The 20,966-nt window shown below is 51.1% G+C and overlaps 1 protein-coding gene across 2 annotated transcripts in view; it reads left to right on the top strand.

Annotated features, from left to right (window-relative positions):
- The window catches only part of WSCD2 (WSC domain containing 2), a 116,067-nt gene that overhangs the window by 88,602 nt on the left and 6,499 nt on the right, over positions 1-20,966 (top strand). For both annotated transcript variants that reach the window (XM_004779068.3, XM_004779069.3), the window contains exons 5-8: positions 3,397-3,518; positions 5,980-6,154; positions 12,125-12,289; positions 19,028-19,228. In XM_004779068.3, coding sequence (XP_004779125.1) covers positions 3,397-3,518; positions 5,980-6,154; positions 12,125-12,289; positions 19,028-19,228 — 663 coding nt within the window. The remainder of the gene's footprint in view (positions 1-3,396; positions 3,519-5,979; positions 6,155-12,124; positions 12,290-19,027; positions 19,229-20,966) is intronic.

Raw genomic sequence — 20,966 nt, 5'->3', positions numbered from 1 at the left:
AATGATCTCCCAGAGCAGCCCTCCCAGCCTCAACCGTGACCCAGGTGGCTATAGGATGGTCTCTTGAATAGAATCTCATGGGAAAGAGGAAGATTAACAATTTGAGGATTTTATTTATTTATTTGGCAGACAGAGACCCCAAGTAGGCAGAGAGGCAGGCGTGGGGGAGGGGGAAGCAGGCTCCCTACTGAGCAGAGAGCCTGATGTGAGGCTCAATCCCAGGACCCTGGGATCATGACCTGAGCCAAAGGCTGAGGCCTTAATCTACTGAGCCACCCAGGCACCCCAAGGTTAACAATTCAAATCTGGTTTTGGAAACTCAGGGTCAAGAGTTTTTCTTGGTACTTAAAGAAAATCTGACTCCAGTGTCAAGATAACCTCAGAGCGATGGCCTTGACTTTGTGAAGGATTCATGGTCAAAGTGGAGTGAGTGTAAAGGGCAGGAGAGGCAAAACGAGTGTCACAGTGTTTTACAAAGGCTAATAATATGAGGCTCGGATGTGGCTTCTTAAAGAAGAACAGCCCAGAGTGTGAGGCCTTGGAGCTTAGATATTCCTGGGTTCAGAATCCAGAAGCCACTCCTCGTCAGCTGTGTGACCTTGGGCAAGTCACTCTCCCTCTCTGAGCTTCCATTTCCCCTTCTATATAATGGGGAGAATGAGACCTTTCTTGTAGGGAAGAGGTATTTACCCAGTGGCTAGCACCCAGCCAGGACAAGGTGTCTCGCTTCGATTCCAGAATCCGCTCTGCCTCTTCGATGTTGACTGACTTGTGTCAAGTGGTTTCAGCTCTCTGAGCCTTGTTCCTGCATCCGTACGAAGGGGAAAGTGTACGCCACCAGAGTGATGGTCATGTTCACCAAGTCTATGCGTGGGAGCAGCTAAGCTTGGTTCCCCCAGACAGCCATGTGGCTGGTACGCGGGAACCACGGCGATCCCAGCCATATCCCAATATTCCTCGAAGCCCCCAATCATCATAACTGCATTATTCTTATTGGAAGAAGCTGGAACTTGGAAGGCAGAGCAACCTGGCTTCATATCACTCTGTCGTTGGACCACTTGGTGATGCTGGAAGGCAGAGAGTCCTTGAGTTTCCGGCTCCGCATCCAAAAGTGGGGGGAGCCCCAGCATCTACCCCAGGGGCTGCTGTGAAGAGAGGCCAGGCACCCAGCATGGGGGGTGGGGGTCAAACAGCCGGAGGGAGAGTTGAAGAGAGAAGGCAAGCTCCCCTCTTTCTGGAAACCAGGCAGTGTCTCTCTGGCCTGGGACCCAAGTGGGCTTCCAGATGGAGTTTTCTGGTTAATGAGGGTCCACACACCTGTGTTCGGTGTTTTACCTTGTAGCCATGAGTCTTTAGCTCCAATGCCTGACTCCTTTCCCAGGCCTCACCTTCGATGGCACATTCTCTGAGCATCGTCAAATCTTCCTGGGGGTGACTGATTTCTGGGGCTCCCCTGTGAGCACCCTGGGCCACGGGATGGGACCCTAGTGGTATTTGGGGTGTGACAGTGCCTTACTTGAGGGGGCGTGGATTGCCCCCTGTATGGAAGAGAATCTGTGTGGTCTCTCCGCCTCTCTGCCATTTGTATGTGGGGAAACTGAGGCCCAGAGGACCTCAGGGTGGGTCCATAGCACACTGACCACTTCTAGCCACCACAGCCACTGCCAGCTCCCTCACCAGCCTGGAGCAATGGCTGAGGACAGTGAGGGAGACAGGACTGGATGGTGCAAGGCTGGAAATTAGCTCTGGAAAGCCACCATTTACCCACATTCCAGATATCTTGTCAGTTTGCTAGATTTGCCTCTGCCAGGAAAGACTTCGGGCTCCTGGGTGCCAAGTGCTAGAGATAATCCCCAGGATGACAGCTGACATTTAAAACAATCACTCCCGAATTCCCTCCCTCCTGCTCCTCCACCACCCAGCTGCCCGGGGAACAATTCTGTATCTTTTCCCTGCACGCAAACCTAACATATGCGTGTGTGCCAACCGGGAGGTTTCATGCTCCAGAAGGACCGGGAGACAGGGATGGAGGTGCATGGTTTTTGCAGCTTGCTTTATTTGGTTGGGGAGATCCTCAGTAAGTTTTTGCCAACAGTGGGTCCTTCGGTTTGTAACCGAAGGCTTGAGCCCTGCTGCCCTCAGGGGCACAATGAGAGCTTACTCCAGACCTTGCAGAGTTTTCCAGAAGGGGCATTGAGAGGATGTCAGTAAAGTTCCCAGCAGAGTAGATCACACGCGGCAGGCACTCAGTAAACGACACCAATGTCTGGGCTTCTGATTTTGGTGTGCAGTTTGGACAGTGTCCTTGGTTTTACCTGACAGCTGTGTTCTGGAAAGGTTCGTGCAACTCCAATTTGAGAACAGCTGACCTCAATTTTAAATGGGCATCATGAGCCTTTCGATAGATTTGACAGGGGCAGTAAAATAAATTTTAAAGATTTATTTATTTCAGAGAGCGAGAGAGAGAGTGTGAGCATGTTGTGGGGGTTCAGAGGGAGAGAGAGAGAGAATCTTAAGCAGACTTTGCTGATCTCAAGGCCTGATGTGGGCCTCGATCTCACGACCTTGAGACCACGACCTCAGATGAAATCAAGAGTCTGACGCTCAACTGACGGAGCCGCCCAGGTGCCCCTAAACATTTTTTTTTAATTTGTCTTAATTACTTTAAAAATACATATTCACTGTAGAGAAAGCAAGAAACGGTTTTAAAAAGATCAGAATAAAAATTGCCTATGATGCTACTCTATTAGTCAGCGTTCTCCAGAGAAACACACATACACACATGTTAGGAGGTTTATTTAAGGAATTGGCTCATGCAGTTGTGGAAGCTGGCAAGCCTGAAATTTGTAGGCAGACCAGCCGGCTGGGAACTCGGATAGCAGTTAATGCTGCAGCCTTAAGGCAGAATTCCTTCTTCTCTGGGGAACCTCAGGTTTTGCTCTGGAGGCCTTCAACTAATTGGGTGAGGCCCACTCATGTGCTCCAGGGTAATGTCCTGTAAGTCTCCTTGACATCCAGTACGTATAAATGTTAGTTACATCTACAAAATACCTTCATAGCCAAACCTAGATGTATGTTTGATCAAACAACAGGGCGCCATGGCCTAGCCATGTTGACCTAAAACAACTGTCATAGGGTTCCTGGGTGGCTCAGTCGGTTAAGCGTCTGCCTTCGGCTCAGATCATGATCTCAGTGTCCTGGGATCAAGCCCCGCTTTGGCGGGCCTTGCTCAGCCGGTAGTCTGCTTTTCCCTCTCACTCTACCCCCTCCTCCCCGCTGGTGCTCTCTCTCAAATAAATTTTTAAAATCTTAAATAAGTAAATAAAAGCACTTTCTTCAGAAGGTGGTTCTCCAGCCAAAATCTGACTCCTGCTTTCCCCTCCCCCGGTTCTCCAGATGGAAGCGCAGTCTTCCGAGGCTGCTTCCGAAGGCCTGACAACCTCTCCCTGGCCTTGCCCGTGACAGCTGCCATGCCGAACATGTCCGTGGATAAGTGTGTGGACCTCTGCACCGAGAAGGTGAGCCAGGGGTCCTTCTCAGAGAATTACGGGAAGAGGCGGTATGGAACAGCTGCAGGAAGCAGGGGCTTGGCTGGAGAGGCAGCGGCCCAGCCAGGATGAGGGGGTCATTTCTGTGATCTATGACACAGGCGAGGGACATGTGAATCTAAGGGGTAGAAGTTACTTGGGGTCTGTTTCCCACTGAGGAGGTGAGTTTGTTCTAATCTCAGGAATGCTCAGGAATGAGGGTAACATTCTAACTTGGGCCCACAAGCATGAGATTATCAGGGAAAGACAAGAGCAGCCCCACTTTGAGACAGAGTGAGATCCCCGTCACTGAAGGCATGCAAGTAGAGTCAGGGCAGGTGTTGTGTCCAGCTGAATCCAATGGCTTCGGGCATTGGATTGGAGTCGAACTAGATGGTTTGTGGGTCCTGTCTTAGCCTGAGATCCTGAGATCCTTCCTCCCTAACTAGACTGTGAACTCCACAAGAGTAGGGGCTGTTCCTTGAACGCTGGTGCCCTCCCAACACCCAGAGCTGGGCTAGGCAGTGCTGTCTGAGGAGCTCCAACCTTCTTTCAAGATGAACTCATTCCATGAGGGGCCAAAAAACCACCCCTTCCACGCCACAAAAAGTGGTTGCCCCTTTCAATCATTTGCTGATATCTACCAAGAAACTGCTTTGTGCCAGGCCCCTGTGCTCAGTGCTGGGGATGCGGGGTCAACCAGATGCTGTGTTTGTCCTCAGAGAGGCTGGCACTTGCTGGGGGCCTGCCTTGTGGCTCCTGCTGGGTGTTCAAGCTTGCACCCCAACTCTCCAGTGCCCCACCTCCCCTGCTTGTCTCACCCCTCTGAGCCTCCCGATCCACGAAGCCCCTCGTGGCATCCACGAATGCCAGGAGGCTGTTGCTTCCTGAGCACATTCACTGTGTAGCCCTCTGCACCATGGGTCTCAGTTTACCTCTCACACAGAGACTTGGAGTTGAGGATTTTCAAGCCCATTTCACAGATGACAAAGCCAGCACCCAGACAGGTGAAGTCACTTGCCCGAGCTCATAGCACAAGCAAGTAGGGGTGACACCTGGGCCTGACTCCGCATCTACACTCCGAATTTCTGAGCTACACTAGAGAGGCTTCCAGAACCATTCGAGGGCAGCCAGGCGAGTTCAAGTCACCGAGCATTTCCTGAGTGCTTGCTCTGCTTCTAAGAGGCATCCTGGAAGGTCAGGGGGCAAGTTGTTAAGTTGAGGAGGCGTGCCCAGCTTTCTCTCTCGGGCGGGAATGCCCTTCCGCTCCCCGTAGCATCCCCTCCGTGGACACGCCCCAGTCCCTGATGACCATGCAGGTCAGCTGCAGGTGGGACACAGGTGAGACCGTGAGGCCCCAACGAGTCAGACTGTACGCAGGACTGGAGGGAAGCGAACGTGTGTGGATGGACAGGAAGGCCCCTCTGCAAAGCTCCCTCTTCCAGTTTCCTCTGATTTCCTTAGGGGTCACAAGAGAAAAATTGAGGGGATCCCGTGGGCAGGGGTACAGAACTACCTGTGCTGTGGAGTGGAGGGTAGGAGATTTAGGCGATCGGCCGAGACTCAATGTGTATCACCTGTTAGAAACTCCATCGGTCACGCCCCACGCAGCTTCACCTGCATACCATCGTCTGGCTGTCCCTCTCTTTCTGCCTCTGCCCTTCAGCGGAGAGGTAAAGTTCTATTCAGTATGTGTTAGGAAGAAGCCGAACCTATTGTGCAAAGTTTGCAGGATTGGCCACAGAGATGCGACCTTGGTGTATTACTAGGTTATTCCTGTCAGGGAGGATTCAGGGCTGCGGGTTGGACAAGGGACAGCAAACTGAGCCCCACCTCACTCTGGCTCAGCTGTTCCGCAGAACAAATTAAGCAGTTAGGAGCAGCTGTCCCCAAGAAGAGCGTAGCTGACGTGGGGATCCGTATCCTCTTTGGCTTAAAAGAATGGGCTCAGACAGCTTTTCCCAAAGCGGGGGCTTCGGGTCCCTCTGAGAGCCGAGGCTTTCTGGTGGCAGGGTGCAGGATGGTAAGAAAAGCAGTTTCTTTGTAGTTTTCTTTCTAGTCCTCCTGGAGAAAGCTCTGTCTCCATGCTCAGGTGTCTCTAACGCCTCTCAACCCTCCCCTAATCTCCCCTTTGCAGGAGAAACAGAGCCCATGGGGGCTCAGAGTCTTGGCAGGCAGAGTGCCTCCTTGGAAAGTAATTACATTGTTTCTTTCTATAGTATTTGCAAAATGTACCGAAGTGCCTGGTTTTATTTGTCAATTATACCTTAATTAAGCTGGAAAGAAACGCTAGCATGGGAGGGACGTGAAGGGGGCGGGGAACTCATCCAAGTGAAGTTTGGGGACCTTTCAGTCTGGGATGATTGGGACACCAGGCCTGGTCTGCATGGGGAGTCTGGGCCGTCCGTCTGGGGATTTAGTGACGCTCTTCCTTCCCATCTCCCCGGTCCAGGAGTACCCGCTGGCCGCCCTTGCTGGCAATGCCTGCCACTGTGGGTTCCCCACGACGCGATTCCCCCTCCATGAGAGGGAGGACGAGCAGCTCTGTGCCCAGAAGTGTAGTGCAGAAGAGTTTGAGAGCTGCGGGACTCCCAGTTACTTCATTGTGTACCAGACACAAGTCCAAGGTAAGCCGGGGTTCTCCACCTGGACGCCCCCCACCCCGAGGGCTCCCGGCCAGCCCATCCCAGCCTATCCCGTTCCGACTATGTAAGCCAGAGTGTAGGGGCAAGGGCAGGGCTGGAGAACTTGGCCTGGCTCAGTGATCCCAATGGACAGCAGAGGCAAGGGCCCTAGGCAAGGGATGTGGAGGTTCCAGAGACCCTCATCTCTGTCCCTCATACTGAACCCCCCCACCTGGGTGGCTCGACTCCTGTGGTAGAGGCTGTGAGACTGAGTGTGATGTCACTGAGGCTGGGAGTGGGGGATGCAGGTGACCAACCCAGACCTGCAGCAGGATCCTGGGCAAGTCACGGCCCCTTTCCGGGCTTCAGTTTCCCCATCTGCAAAACGCAGCTCTAGATGGTTGATCTCTAGGAGGCCTTTCAATTCCAGGAGTCTGTCCATTTATTTATAAAATCTTCTCTTTCTTCATTTTCTGTCATCCTCTCTTTGCTGGAAGGACCTCAGCTTCTTGCCTGGCTGCCCTCCCGACTCTTGGGGCTGCTGGCCCATAATGCTGGCAGTGCTGAGGGTCTCCTGGTGCTCGAGTCTGTGTTGAGTTCTTAGTTCATGCTTCCTCGCTGAATCCCCTCAGCTCTCCCAGGAGGTGGGAATGGTCAATATGGATGCTTTAACAGGCAGGGAAACTGACACAGAACCGTTAAGAGCCTTGCCCGAGGTCACGCTGCTTATACAATTTCTAGCTGAAAGCTATTTCCCCAGACTGAGGCATCATGAAGTGTGGGTGGCACATAGGGTGCTGGGGCACTCAGGCCAAAGGAAACCCTTGAAGGATTACCCCAGTATCTGAATATGCTGACCACCTACTAAGCACGGGTCCCTTGCCCCACCTCAGCTCTCTGAATGATGTAAAGGCCATAGTAAGCCTATAATCAAGACAACATCATCGCTGTTTTCGAGGTGGGAGGAGCAGGACTCCGGGGTTGGGAACCGGCCACAATTGCACTCTATGAGAGTGCTTTGCTTTCATGTCTCAAACTCCAAAGCCCTTGCTAGAAAACTCTGCCCACAGAGCAAAGAACACTCCCCATACCCCCTGAAGCCTGGAGATACAATGAAACATGATTGGGCTAGACCTCCTTTTCATCTCCAGGAACTGGGCTTCCATGTACGGTTGGGCAGGTTGGGCACTGCACAGTCACAACTTGTAAGATAAGTGGTGCCCAAAAGTCAGGCCATGCTCTGCACTCTAGATAGCAGCACCTCTACCCAGAGGAAGGGCAGAGTGTCTTTTTCTAATGGGCACAAAAGTGTCTAAAGAGCTAGTGGCAGCTCCAGTAAGAGCTTGTCCCCTGTTTGGTCCGATGAGGATACCAGTAGTAGCCTCCTGGAGCTTCTTCTGTGGTACTTGAAGTTGTGCTAAGAGCCCAGTGAGCAAGAATCTAGTAAGTGCCGCTCTTAGCTTTGTTTATAGCACAGCGAGGAGGGATGAACATGTGTTAGCATTTAGGAAGTGTGGGTGACTCTGCGCAGATCCTTGTGGCCCTGGCCTAAGGCAGAGTCATGCACAGATTAATTATTCCATGACTGTGAATGGCTTTGATGTGGATGAAGCAGACAGTGGAGCCTTTTCAATAGCAGATAAAGAGTCCCTGATGGATGGCTTTGCTCATCCCCTGGGCCATGTCCTCAGGCCATTACTGCTCTCCAGTTTTCCACAATAGGTTTGCAGTCCCTCACACTGGCAAGGTTCGAGAGACCCGAGGTTTATTAGGTTGCCAAGAGTCTGGTCCATCATGATTGCCATTTATTCTGCATTTGCTGTGTGCTAAACCCTGATGTTCCTGCCAGGAACGGGATTCTCCAACACCTACTGTGTGCCAGGTGCTGTTCAAGCCCTTGAGACTGAATTAACTCATTCAGTCCTCGCAAGGACCTAGGTGCCCCTATTATTACTGGTCCACAACTGTTCAAAAATTCTAAATACTTAGAAATATTCTGAAATATACAAAAGTTCTAAAATGACTGTCTTCCAACTTGGCACAGAGAGGTTTGGTAGCTGGGCCTGAGTGGCACAGCTAGGACGGGGCAGAGCTGGGATGCAGACCCAGGTGGGGTCTGAATCCTGGGCAACCGCAGCTTCTCAGTATCCATTGAAAATGCTTCCCACGTATTCTCCATTTCATCTTGTAAGGAGATTAGCCCCATTTTCCAGGAAGAAATGGGCTCTGAGAGGGAAAAGCCTTGTTCACGCTTGGCCGTGACAGCCTTGGTATAAGATGAGCTCTGATTCCAAAGCTCTAGCACCTGCTTGGACTTTAGGAGCTGTCTTTTTCAGGGATGAAATAAACAAATAAACTTTATTTTGCGGGCTGAACACAACAGCCTTTACCTCAGAATGGGTCTTGACCTCCCAGGCAGCATTTGAATGGAGAATGCCGTTTTCTAGAGAAATTGAGGGGCCAGGGTTTTGTTTTCTGTTTTTGATTTTCCTCCCTCCCAACATTTTATGATTGGGGGAAAAAAATTGTCAAACCTCCACAAAAAAACTGGAATCACACCCTGAACACCCACGATGCATCCCATAGACATTTTATTATACGGACTTGACCTTCCATCTCTCCGTTTTGCCATCCTTCGATCCTTCTTATTTTTTCCATGCGTTTCAAAACACCCTTGACCCTTGAACGACATGGGGGTTAGGGGTGGTGATGACCTCCTGGTGTGGTTGAGAAATCCATATTTAACTTTTTTTTTTTTAAGATTTTGTTTATTTATTTGGCAGAGAGAGAGGAGGAAGCAGGGTCCCTGCTGAGCAGAGAGCCCGATGCAGGGCTCGATCTCAGGACCCTGAGATCATGACCCAAGCAGAAGGCAGAGGCTTAACCCACTGAGCCACCCAAGCGCCCCACACATTTAACTTTTTTTTTTTAAGTTTTACTTATTTTTGAGTAATCTCTGTGCTCAGCGCAAAGCTTGAACTCACAAGCTAGAGATTAAGAGTTGCATTGCTCTTCCGACTGAGCCAGCCACGCACCCCCACATTTAACTTTGGACTCCCCAAAAGCTTACCTCACAGCCTGCTGTTGGTCAGAAGCCATATCGGTAACACCAGCGTTCAGTTAACTTATATTTTGTATGTTACTTTTGTTATATACTGTATCCAAATAAATAAGCTAGAGAAAAGAATATTATTAAGAAAACACATTTATTATTATTATTATATTATTACTATTTATTATATGTATTATATATAATATATTATAATTATATTATTGTATATTATAAACTTATTATATATTATTATTAATATTATTAAGGAAAACACATTTATGGTAATGTACTGGATTTATTAAAAAAAAAATTCTGTGTGTAGCAGACCTGCACAGTTCAAATCCAGGTCTTTTGAAGGTCACCTCTAAGTTGCATATTACATGTTCATGTACATGTCATTAATTATAATTCAATATTTGCTATTTTTGGCTTTTTAAAAAAATTTTTGAATTTGGCTAATTTTTTTTTTTTAAGATTTTATCTGACAGAGAGGGTGCGAGCACGCACACAAAGGGGGGCAACCAACAGAGAGAAAAGCAGGCTCCCGCTGAGCAGGGAGCCCAATGTAGGGCTCTATCCCAGGATCCTGGGATCATCACCTGAGCCAAAGGCAGAGGCTTGACTGGCTGAGCCACGCAGGCTTCCCACTATTGATTTTTTGAAGTAACATTTACATAGCATGAAATGCTCAGATTTTAAGGGGACCATTCAAAGTCAACAGGATATAATCCGCACCCCTATCAGAATATAAGACCTAACCAAGAATTTTACACACCTAGTCTTTTTCTGCAGTGTTTCCAGGAAAACTGTCCCCAGACACCCAGTTGGCATTAACAAAGACCAAAACTGGATTTATTTTTTCTGAAGTCTGCTCTGAACATACTGAACCTGGGGCGGTGGGGGATGGAGAGCTGGGGCCTCCCAACTGGAAGCCACAGCATGAGGAGGTGTGGTTGATTGAAGCTCTAATGTGGGAGCCCCGTGTTCATACACCTTTCCTCCTGTGCATTATTACACCTCCTGTGACCCTCCCAAGGGCACCACTGTTGTCAGTAGTCCCATTTTATAGGTGAGGAAAGTGAGGCTCAGACCTGTCATATTTCCCAGAGCACCCAGCAAACAGGTGGTAGAATTGGAATTTCAGTTTAGGAACTCAGATGTTTCCCTGATGGGCTGTTACAAGACATCAGTGTGGCTCCCAGCTAGATCTTGGTAAGGGCAGGTCCTGCAGGACAGGAAAGACAACCCTGGGAGGAATTCTGTGAAGGGCAGGACGGGGTATGGTGTCAGGTGCTGCACAGAGCTCCGGGCGGTCACCAGGGCCTCTAGAGGGTCTGGGTCTGTGCATGAGCAGGGCGGAGCTCAGAGGGGAGCTCCTGGGAGCAAAGAGGAGCAGAAAGAGAGTAGAATGGCAAGTGTGGACAGCTCAGCCAGAGGTGGGATGGGAATTGGGTGAGGACAGAGAGGTGTTCCTTTAAAGAGATTTTTGTAATGATGGCATGATTTGTTCATGTGTGAATGTGGATGTGATGGAGCCAGCTGGATGAGAGAAGGGGAGGAGGGCGGAGATGGGACCCAGGCACGGGAGCGGTGATAGCCCTTCTCCCTTGGGAGTGGGAGGGAAGGAGGAGCGTGGGGGGGGCAGGGGGTCTGGCGGGCTCAGGGGCAGGCGAAACGTGTCAGGGGGACAGAGCTGTCTGCTGTCCCTTTGTGGTAACTAAGGATCGAGCTCGTTGGTCCTGAGTGAGGAGGCAGGGCTTCTAGGATCCCAATGTAGGATTCTCTCCTCTCCTTCCCCCGCTGCAGAGTCCCCTATGCTGGGCCTTCCCTCAGCTTCCCTTGCATCTCTGGGGGTCAAAATAAATCAGCACGGTGCCTTCTGTGCTGCAGTGGGAGGTGTCGGGGCTCTGACAACAGGAGCACCCTCAGGACTCTGTAAAGCCAGAGAATCTAGACATACACATGAGGATGAAGACTAAAAAGAAAAAAAAAAAAAAAAAAGGAAAAAAATCTCCCCTTTGAGTACTTTATCATTTTAATGTATTTTTATGTATTATGTCAATCCTTACAAGATTCCTATAAAGTAAATACTATTATTCCCCATCTGCCCACCCACTCACCATCCATCCTTCCATCCGTCCACCTACCTACACATCTGTCGTCCATCCATCCACCCAAGACGCTTTTATTATCCCTACTCTGTGCCAGAGGATATAGAAATTGCTAGAGAGTCAGCAAAGGGCATTATCAAATCATCCTTCGAGTTTACAATGGAGATACGTGACAAGGAGGGGAAGGACCCCATTCGGTAAGGCTCGCCTGGGGAGGAGGGAAGCCAGGCGGGGCTGATTCGGCAGAGCCTGGCAAAAGTGGGGATGGTGAGGGCAGCAAAGTCTCTTACTGTCCCCGGGGGTACTGCTGGGTCAGGAAGGAGCAGAGCACAGACAGGAAGTGGAGGGACCCTGGAGGCCAGCAGGTGGGTGGGAGGGGTGAGCCTGGAAGGAAACATGAGCCTGGCCACACCTGGCTTGGAGGTCAAGGTCAGAACCCTGGACTGCACCCCATGTAGGCAGATGACTTTGGAGGGTTGTCTTCTAAAGCAAAGGATGGTTGGGGCAGTATGAGAGTGAGTCTCTGTCCTGGGGGGAAACTGAGGCAGGAGATCAGAACTAGCTGGCGTTCATTGAATTCCTGCTACGGGATCATCCCTCCTCATCCATGGTCTCCTTCAACCCTCGTGTCAACCCAGTGACAAGGAACCATTTTTCTCCTTTTAGCCATGGGAAGGGAGGGGGCCTAGGGGGGGTCCCACACACGACCTGGGCCGCAGGGCTGGGAAGGGGTCGGGGTGGGACTCATGCCCTGCTCCCTTCCTGTCCAGCTCCATCTGCCTGCACCTGACCGTGTCCTGCCCTTTGCAGACAACCGCTGCATGGACCGAAAGTTCCTCCCAGCCAAGTCCAAGCAGCTCATTGCTCTGGCCAGCTTCCCCGGTGCCGGCAACACATGGGCTCGCCACCTCATCGAACTGGCCACCGGCTTCTACACTGGCAGCTATTACTTCGACGGTTCCCTCTACAATAAAGGTGAGGAGGCTGGAGTGGACCCACCTGGGGAAGGGCAGGGGAAAACCTTTCCTGCGTCCCTACTATGTGCCACTTGAGTCACCTGGGCATGGTTGCTAAGACCTACTGCGCACTCAGTACCCTGCCTCCTTGTATGCCCCACAAACGTTGCCTGAGCAGCATCTACTCAAAAAGGGGCATTTATCAAGTTCCTACTATGTGCGTGCTACCTTCTCTCTCTGGCTAGGGCACTGCCAACTTGCCTGGAGCACCACTCTAGCCAGGTCCCTCCCCACCAATGTCGATGGACCAGCATCTCTGTGCTATATACAGAGGGAAAGAAGGAGGCTCATTTGGGGAGACATTTACTGAGCACCTACTATGTACCAAGTGTCTTACCTACCCTGAAACCAGTGGTATCTGTTGTGCGGGTGCTTTATTTTCCTTCTGCTCACAGATGTTCACTGAGCGCTTCTGGGCTCCAGAGGCACTTCCTAAGTGTAGTCTCCTGGCAGGCATTTATGGAGCGCTGTGTGCCATGTGCTTCGTGTAGGTTTAGATGGTCATGGACAGACTACTTTGGCCACCAAGAGTCATGCCAGGTGCTCCATTTTTAGCCCGGCATAGTAACCCTAGGACATAGGATGTGGTATCATTTTCCAGATGCAAAAACTGAAGCTTGGAGAGAAAAGGTAACTTACTCCAAGTCACGCACATTGTTTTCAACAGGCTGGTGAAGGATTACAGCCTAGGACATCCCAGTTTCAAAGCCTGCATTCTTACTATTCCCATCATATGGGCAAGAAGACCCTGGGGGTTCTTACTGGGAAACTGAAAACCTTGGGTGAAAGCCCCATTGGATGTGAGGCCCCCTCCCAGTTCTGGCAGGGGCATCAGGGAAGCAGCTCTATTTGTGAGAGGTTTTGTCTTTACATGGGGCTGCCTGTGGCTGTGGGTCTTTGTGTCTGCAAACCAGATGAAGACCCGCTTACTGGCTGTGTGACTTTGAGCACCTCTCTGATCCTGCGTCATCATGCATGAATCAGAGATCATGGTATGTCCCTGGTGAGGTCATTGTGAGAGTTAAGAAGTTGCTCCGTGTAACAGGCTTAGCACAGAGTGAGCGAGCCATCAGTGTAGGCTGTGAACACTACAGTCTGGGGACCAGGCACTGGGAGAGCCAGGGGACCTCTGTCTGCGGGAGGGAAGCGGGAAGGTCAAGAAGGATGAAAAGGGACGGGTTGAAGGGCGGAGTTAGCGAGCGGTCAGGTCTATCTTAGGATCCCAATGTTTGGTAGGACTGATTTTTTAGTTTTGGCTTATGCGATCATTTATTGAGCATGAAATGTGTTCGAGGCTTCAAGGTGAGGGTTTTTCATGCTTCTATCAGGATCTGAACCCAGGCCCAGGTGTCAACATTACATCCATGCTTTTAACAAACACTTTGTCCTGCTGCCTTTATGGGGGTTGTTGGGAGGAACCCAGGCAGAGTCTGGAATATCTCTGGCTTGTCCTAGAGAGTGGCAAGGAGAAGCAGACTCAGGAAGCATCCCATGGCTGGCCCTTGGGCTGGGGCAGGAACCCTATTTATGGAATTACAGAGTTTACAAATATAAGGGTCTTTCAGGATCATCAGTCCAGGGATTCAAAGTGGTTTCATCTCCTGTGTTCATTCCGATGAATCCCTGTTTTAGGTCGATGTGTTAAGAAGGATTCTGAGGTTCTCTTTAAGTGCCTTAATCTAGCAGCGATGCCTGTTGAGGGTATAGAAGGGGGAATGGTGGGCTACATGCCTGATAGGACCACCTCTGATCTAACTCAGCCTCCTAGCTTCAAAGGGAAACTGTGTCTTAAGACAGAGTCAGGGGATTGACTCTTCAGACTGAACGCTGGTAGTTATCAGGTGTGGGACCTTGGGCAAGATTTCATTATTTCCCTGAGGTTCCGTTTCCTCATTTATAATACGGAGATGTCAACAGCGAATGCACACTGGTTTTGAACAAAGATATAAGACAATGTTATGAGGCTCTGGTGTTAAAATACCATTGGTCAGTCCTGCTAACCCCAAGTCCCTCCCCACATGACCTCTGCAGCTGAGACAAATTCAGCTTAAGAAAATCCTCAAACGCTGGGGGGTGGGGGATGGAGAGGGGGTTTGCCACCCACTGGCTGGTTGGTCTGCTGCCCCCTTTGAGTGTCAGGCTCCAGGTAGAATGTGGTCTTCGTAGTTAGGAAACATGCCAGCCACACGCCCATGACTGTCCTCTCCCTGGATTGTCAGTCCCCACCCACACCCCATCCTAGCTCTTCTGCCTGGAAACCTGCTCTTCCCAAGCCGAGATCACAACCCCCTTCCAGCACCTCTGGCAGACTCCCACGTCCTCCTGCCCCATCTTCCTTGTTCCCAGAGCCCTCATTCATCATGGTCCCTATCGTTACAATACGCCATGTCGCCCTTAGTGATACTAAGTGTTGTGGGTGTTTATGGAATGTCTGCGATGGGCCCAGCTCTGGGGTGGGTGCTTTCTATATTTTGTGATTTAGTCTGGGGCAGAGATGTGCAAAAGTGCACAGGACTCCCCCTGGTGGGGGAGGAGTTCCAGAGAGAGGCTGTGGATGAGGGCAGTGATGTGAGGAGCAGGGGACTGTGTGATTGGTCAATGACCATTCGGTGGCATTGGACGGTGGCAGCGGTGAGGGCTGGGGGTGCGACACAGGAGGGACAGCCAGGACTGGGTGGGCAAAGCCCTTGAAAGCATATTACGCTGGGGCCCCCGGCCGGGTGCGGAGTGGGGTATGGAGGGATCTTGGGCCGAGGAGTGGTGTGCTGGGATTTGTGTGCGTGAAAATACGCCTCTGGCTGCAGAACTTGGAGAGGATGTCCAGCTGCAGGGACAGTAGTGGGGTCAGTGGGAAAGACAGTAGGAGCCCATTGATTGGAAGTGAGGGGCCTCAGGGATGGGCCTGCAGGGGGTTGGTTTCTGTAGGATGAGCTGATGCTCCAGGGACTCTGGCTTTGTGATATTTCAGTTTCCTCCCTCATCCCTGCAGCTAACTAGCTGGATAAGGGGGAAACCCCCACCCCTCCGGCTTGAAACCTCCATCTCCTCCTGTGTAACAAGCTTGTGTTCAGTGGGTGACCCCCAGGGTCCTTCTAAGTCTAACGGGCTGCTTGGCACTTTGTCTGCAACCTCCTCTTCTCTCCTCATGGCAACAGCCTGCCCCCCGGAGGGGCTGCTGAGTGAAGGAGGGGTACCGGGGGAGAACATTCTCCTGGAATCCGACTGTGTGTGCCACTTGCATTCTGCCCCCTCTTGCCCTTACCCAGAGAGGCTGGCCATCTGCAAAACATGATTTTCTCTGTGTCTGTGTCCATCTGTCTTTGTCTCCCTTTCTCCTTTTTTGTCTTCTTTTGTGTCTGTGTCTGCTTTTCCCCTTCTTCCTCCCTCTCCCTCGGCCCCCTCTCCCCTCTCTGTCCTCCTCCCCATCTCAGGGACCCCACTGCCCGGAGTGCAGGCTCCAGCTCTCTGGGCTGAGTGAATCCCGAGGCAGGAGGGGCTGGGATGACTGCCCAGAGTTCGGCAGGGCCTTTCTCCACTCCTGGGGGCCACATAGATGTGGCGGGACGTGGATGAGGCAGGCTCTTAGGGGCCTTTCCCTCCCCAGTAAACAGCAGGGCTTGCAGAAATGTGGAGCCCTGCCTCCTGCCCCTCTCCGTGACAGCTTCTTTAACTGCAGAGTGCACAAGCACATGTCATAGTGGGCAGTGGGGTGGAGAGGAGAATCAATAGCTTATTCTCCAAAGCCTCGACCATTGTCTGGCTTCTCAGAGTCTCTGAGGGTCCCATGCATGCCCCAGTGAGCTGCTATTATGGTGAACCGTCAAAGGAACAGGATTGAAATGCTCTGCACAGATGCAATGGAGCTGGGTACTGCATCACGGAGGAGGGGAGAGGGGGCCCCCTGGTGGTTGAGTTCAGCAATTCCGCTCTGGCCCCCCTCTTGCATCCCTGATTGAAATCACCTAGAAGGCCCTCCCTGGAGGCTGCTGGAGCAACCATCCCTAGTTCCTCAGGCAGGCAGATCCCATGCGGATTCTTAAAGGCTCCTTCCTAGACAAAGAACTCCTCTCTCTGGGAGGCATTGTGCTAAATGGAATTTTCTCCACCTACCTACTTTTGCAGTGCCCTTACAGACTAACTTCTTAGGAGACCTACATCTGGAGTCTAGACCAGGTCTTTTCCAATATGTGTAATCTTTGTATCTTGATAAACACTGTGCTGGGTTGACTCTACCATGTAACAGAGAAATGGACTCCAGGTCTCACAATGCACCAAAACTGATTTTTTTTTAATTAACATATAATGTATTATTTGCCCACAGGGGTATAGGTCTGTGAATCATCAGTCTTGCACAATTCACATCACTCAACATAGCACATACCCTCCCCAGTGTCCATCACCCAACCACTCTATCCCTCCCCTCCCACCCCCCAGCAACACTCAGTTTTGTTTCTGAGATTAAGAATCTCTTATGGTTTGTCTCCCTGCTGATCCTGTCTTGTTTCATTTTTTTCCTCCCTATCCCCTAAAATCCCCTACTCTGCTCTCAAATTCCTCATTTCAGAGAGATCATATGATAATTGTCTTTCTCTGATTAACTTATTACGCTAAGCATAATACCCTCTAGTTCCATCCATGTTGTTGCAAATGGCAAGACTTTGGGTTTTTGATGGCTGCATAGTATTCCAGAGTGTATATATACACATCTTCTTTATCCATTCATCTGTTGATGGCAAGAGCTGATTTAAACTACCGTAACCCCTCTGCCACGTTTCTAGTTCTCTTCCTTCTCTGAGAACCTGTATGTGTCCTTATGTAACCCCTGCACGTGTTTTTCTCTTACTGTGCGCATGCTGAAATGCATTTTGGCAAAGATAAAATGCCATCCTAGATGGGAAGTTCCTTGTCTGTGTCGTGGGGCACTTTACTGATGGAATGTGGGGCTCCATGCCTTGAAATTGGACCCAACTCATGGGTCAACATCTGTATCCCAGGCTCTGCTCTCTAACTCCCAGACCCCACTCCTCGTTGTGCCATGACATGGGGCAGTCCGTGGGGCTCCAAGACGGGGTGAATATTTCCTTGTGGGCAGGGGTCAGTGCTAATTTGCAAGGCTAAGATACTTCCTGAGGTTTCACTTGGCAAGTCCCAGGATGGAATCTAGCTCAGGATATGATATTCCAGTTCTTGTGACCCCAGCGGGGAGTCGGGGGGTGGGTTGTTGGAAACTGGACTTTTACCTTTTCTAAAACCTGATCTCCAGGAACAGAAATAGGTACCAGGCTGGCCTCATTGTAATCCACCTTATTAAAAGCCTCAGAAACCTTTGTGCATGGGACAAGGAGAGAAAAGGGGAGGAAGCGTGGCTTCTCAGCCCATCGTGTCCCCCCCAACACTTGTTGTCATTGAGCTGCCATTGATTGAACTCCTCTTCTGGGCCTCATTGATTTTCTCAAACAGCCCGGTGAAGAAGCAGCAGCGTGGTTCCATTTTATAGATGAGGAAACGGAGGCCCAAAGAAATAACTTGGAGTTGGAAAAACAGCGGGTATCTTGAAGGCGTCATCTGAGAACATTTCTTCTTGGCTTTCAAGATGCCATCCAAGTGCCTTCGCTCCCGGGAGAGCAGGAGGCCTAAGAGCTCAGTCTCTGGCGCCTAGATGGCTTGGGTTTGAATCTTGGCTTCATGTCTTCCTCCCTTGCTCTAGAGCTTGGGCAAATTCTTTGATCTCCCGGTGCCTCAGTTGTCCTTATCCATAAAAATCTCTCCTAGGATCAGTGCAAGCATGGAGTTGCCCAATTACATGAAAGGCTCAGGTCAGTGTCCAGCATACCATTGGCGCCAGAGAAACATTCTCCTGCAACCCACAACTTCTGTCAGTTCCTCGGCTTTTGAAAGGAAAATCTGATCTTGTCCTGTTGTCTATCCTTTTTCAGGGATTCCTAATCTTTGTGGTCTTAGTGCTGAACTCTCCATCATGACCGCTACAATCCAATCTGACTTTACACTCCCCTCTTTTACCCCTCAGAAGTCATCCATGTGACACATTTCTTCTGACGCACCCCAGGACCTTTATATCTGCTATCCCCCCACACCTTTCCCTTCCTCTCTTGGGCTAGTCATTCCTTCTCATCCTTTCCATGTCAGTTTACACCCCTTCGCCTCCAGGTTGCACCCGTGTCTGTTTCACGAGTCTCTCACCATCTGGGACCAGCATTCTTGTAGTGCATGTCCTTCTCACAGTAACAGCAGAGCATATAAGACTAAACGAACATGTGACGCATCTGGGGGCTATGCTAGAAAACCACTTCTGTCTTCATTTCCCTGGCCAAGGAGAGTCACAGGGCTAGGCCTGGAGACATACACTCCACCCAAAGAGGACTCCCCCAGTGCGTCCCTCTCCGGTGCTTCTTGGGGCACCTGGGCATGAAATCCCAGCCACTTCTGTGGCACAGTGGCTCATTGTGGTCAACGAGGTCATGATCTGCATTACCTGACTCCCAAAGATGGCAAGACCCATGAAGATTTTTGCAGATTTTATTCCCACCTGCCAGCACAGTGCCTGGCACACAGGTACTCAGTAAACATGGGCAGAAACAAGTGAATGCAGCAGGCTTCCTGAGTTGGCCTGGGGTACTGGGCAGGACTCCTGTCCCTGGGCTCACTGCTCTGTATCTCCCTCCTTTGACTGGAGCAGGGTTCAAAGGTGAGCGGGACCACTGGCGCAGCGGCAGGACCATCTGCATCAAGACACATGAGAGTGGCCAGAAGGAGATTGAGGCCTTCGATGCTGCCATCTTGCTCATTCGTAACCCCTACAAGGCACTCATGGCTGAGTTCAACCGCAAGTACGGCGGCCACATCGGCTTTGCTGCACACGCCCACTGGAAGGGCAAAGGTACTGCAGGGATGGGGGTGAGGGGCAGGCTGCCTTGCGGGGGTGGGCGGTATAGCTGGTGCTGGGTGCTGCCGGGGATCCAGAAGGGTTCCCCATGGCCTCCAGCCCATGAGCTGCACCTGCTGGGAGCCCGATGGGGTCACAGGAAGCCGTCAAGGGCATGGGCTCAAGAGCGAGACTCCCTGGGTTCAAACCCCAGCTCCACCATCTCCCAGCACTATGGCTTGTCCCGCCTACACAATGGGGTTAATAATAGTGGGGCTCTAAGAGTTTAACCCTTTAAAAACACTCAGTAATTATGGAGATGGAGATCCTCGTGTAATTGATATGGGATGGCTGGAAGCAGTTTCAAGAGCCCTTTCCTGGGAGTCGGGAGACCAGAATCCAGCCCATGGTCAGTGGCTGATGGCCAGGAGGTCACTCAAGAGCCCCCTAAGAACTCACAGAGCGTCATTTCAATGAACCACCTCCAACAGCTCTGGGTTGGGAGGCTCAGAGAGAGTAAGTGACTTGTGCCAGGTCACACAAATGACTGTGCCAGCTGAGGAGTGAAAAAGTTGGCCCTGCAGCCGTGAATCTTAATATGATCGGGGTTTGAGATTCACTTCTGGCACTTAGTAGATGACGGCTTTGTGGATAAAGATCTCAGTCCAGAGCCATGTGGATAAAGATCTCAGTCCAGAGCCGGTGGCCCACGATCGTGGTGAGAGCGTTGAAGTCAGACCCAACTTTGAGCATCTTGAAAAACTTTAAGCCCTCTGGCTCTTAAAATCTCATATCCAGGACACCTGGGTGGCTCAATCATTGAGCGTCTGTTTTCGGCTCGGGTCATGATCCCAGGGTCCTGGGATCCAGCCCTGCATTGGGCTCCCTGCTCTGAGGGAGGCCTGCTTCTCCCTCTCCCACTCTCCCTACTTGTGTTCCCTCTTTCACTGTCTCTCTCTCCCTCTCAAATAAAATCTTCATAAAAAAAAAAATCCCATATCCATTATCACCCGCATCTCCATCACTGTAAGGAGAGTCTTGAAACCCCATAATTAACCCCGTTTTAGAGATGGGACGAGCCAAGTTCAGAGAGGTGAAGAGGCTTTCCCCGGAGGTAGTGGACCTGGGGTTTGACCCCACACAGTTTTGCTCCTGAACCCAAACCCTTACCCACTGAGCTATGATGATGGATGGGATAAAATGTCGATGGAACAGTGGGGTCAGTCAGTCCAGTTGGTGCTCCGTAAAGGGGAGCTCCCTCCACCTTGGCCTCCAGGAACCAGGCTGCTTCAGCCTCAGCCTTGAAGGGGTGCTCTCCCACTTCACCCCTCCTAAAGCTGCTCCAAAGCCCCCACACACACTGCCCCCCCCCCCACATACACAGGTGTTAACGCAGCCATCCTGTGGTTAATGATGTCATTCCTTAAAACCCCTGGGCCTGTCTGGCCACCGGGGCCCTGGCTTCCCAGTTCAGTCCAGGGGGTCCTCTGTCCCTCCCCTTGCTTCATTCCCCCTCTCAGAGGGTGGAAGCTTAGGTGGTGACATTTGTTCCACTGTTCCCAGAAGAGGTTTCTGATTCATTTGTGGGATGGTTGGAAATGAACACTCAGGGCCAGGCTGAGAAGTCTGCAGGTGCACTTGGCAGAGGCCTGGCTGAGCAAAGACTTTGCCAGCCCAGCTGGAAAGGACCTGGGGGCGACCAAGCCCAGGGGTCCTCAGCCCCTGCCACACAGCAGCCACGCCTCCCTGGAGG

Source organism: Mustela putorius, unplaced genomic scaffold (genome assembly GCF_011764305.1).
Source record: "Mustela putorius furo isolate JIRA1106 unplaced genomic scaffold, ASM1176430v1.1 tig00000193_pilon_pilon_pilon, whole genome shotgun sequence".
Taxonomy (NCBI): Eukaryota; Metazoa; Chordata; class Mammalia; order Carnivora; family Mustelidae; genus Mustela; species Mustela putorius.
This window is presented reverse-complemented; position numbering and strand designations above follow the sequence as displayed.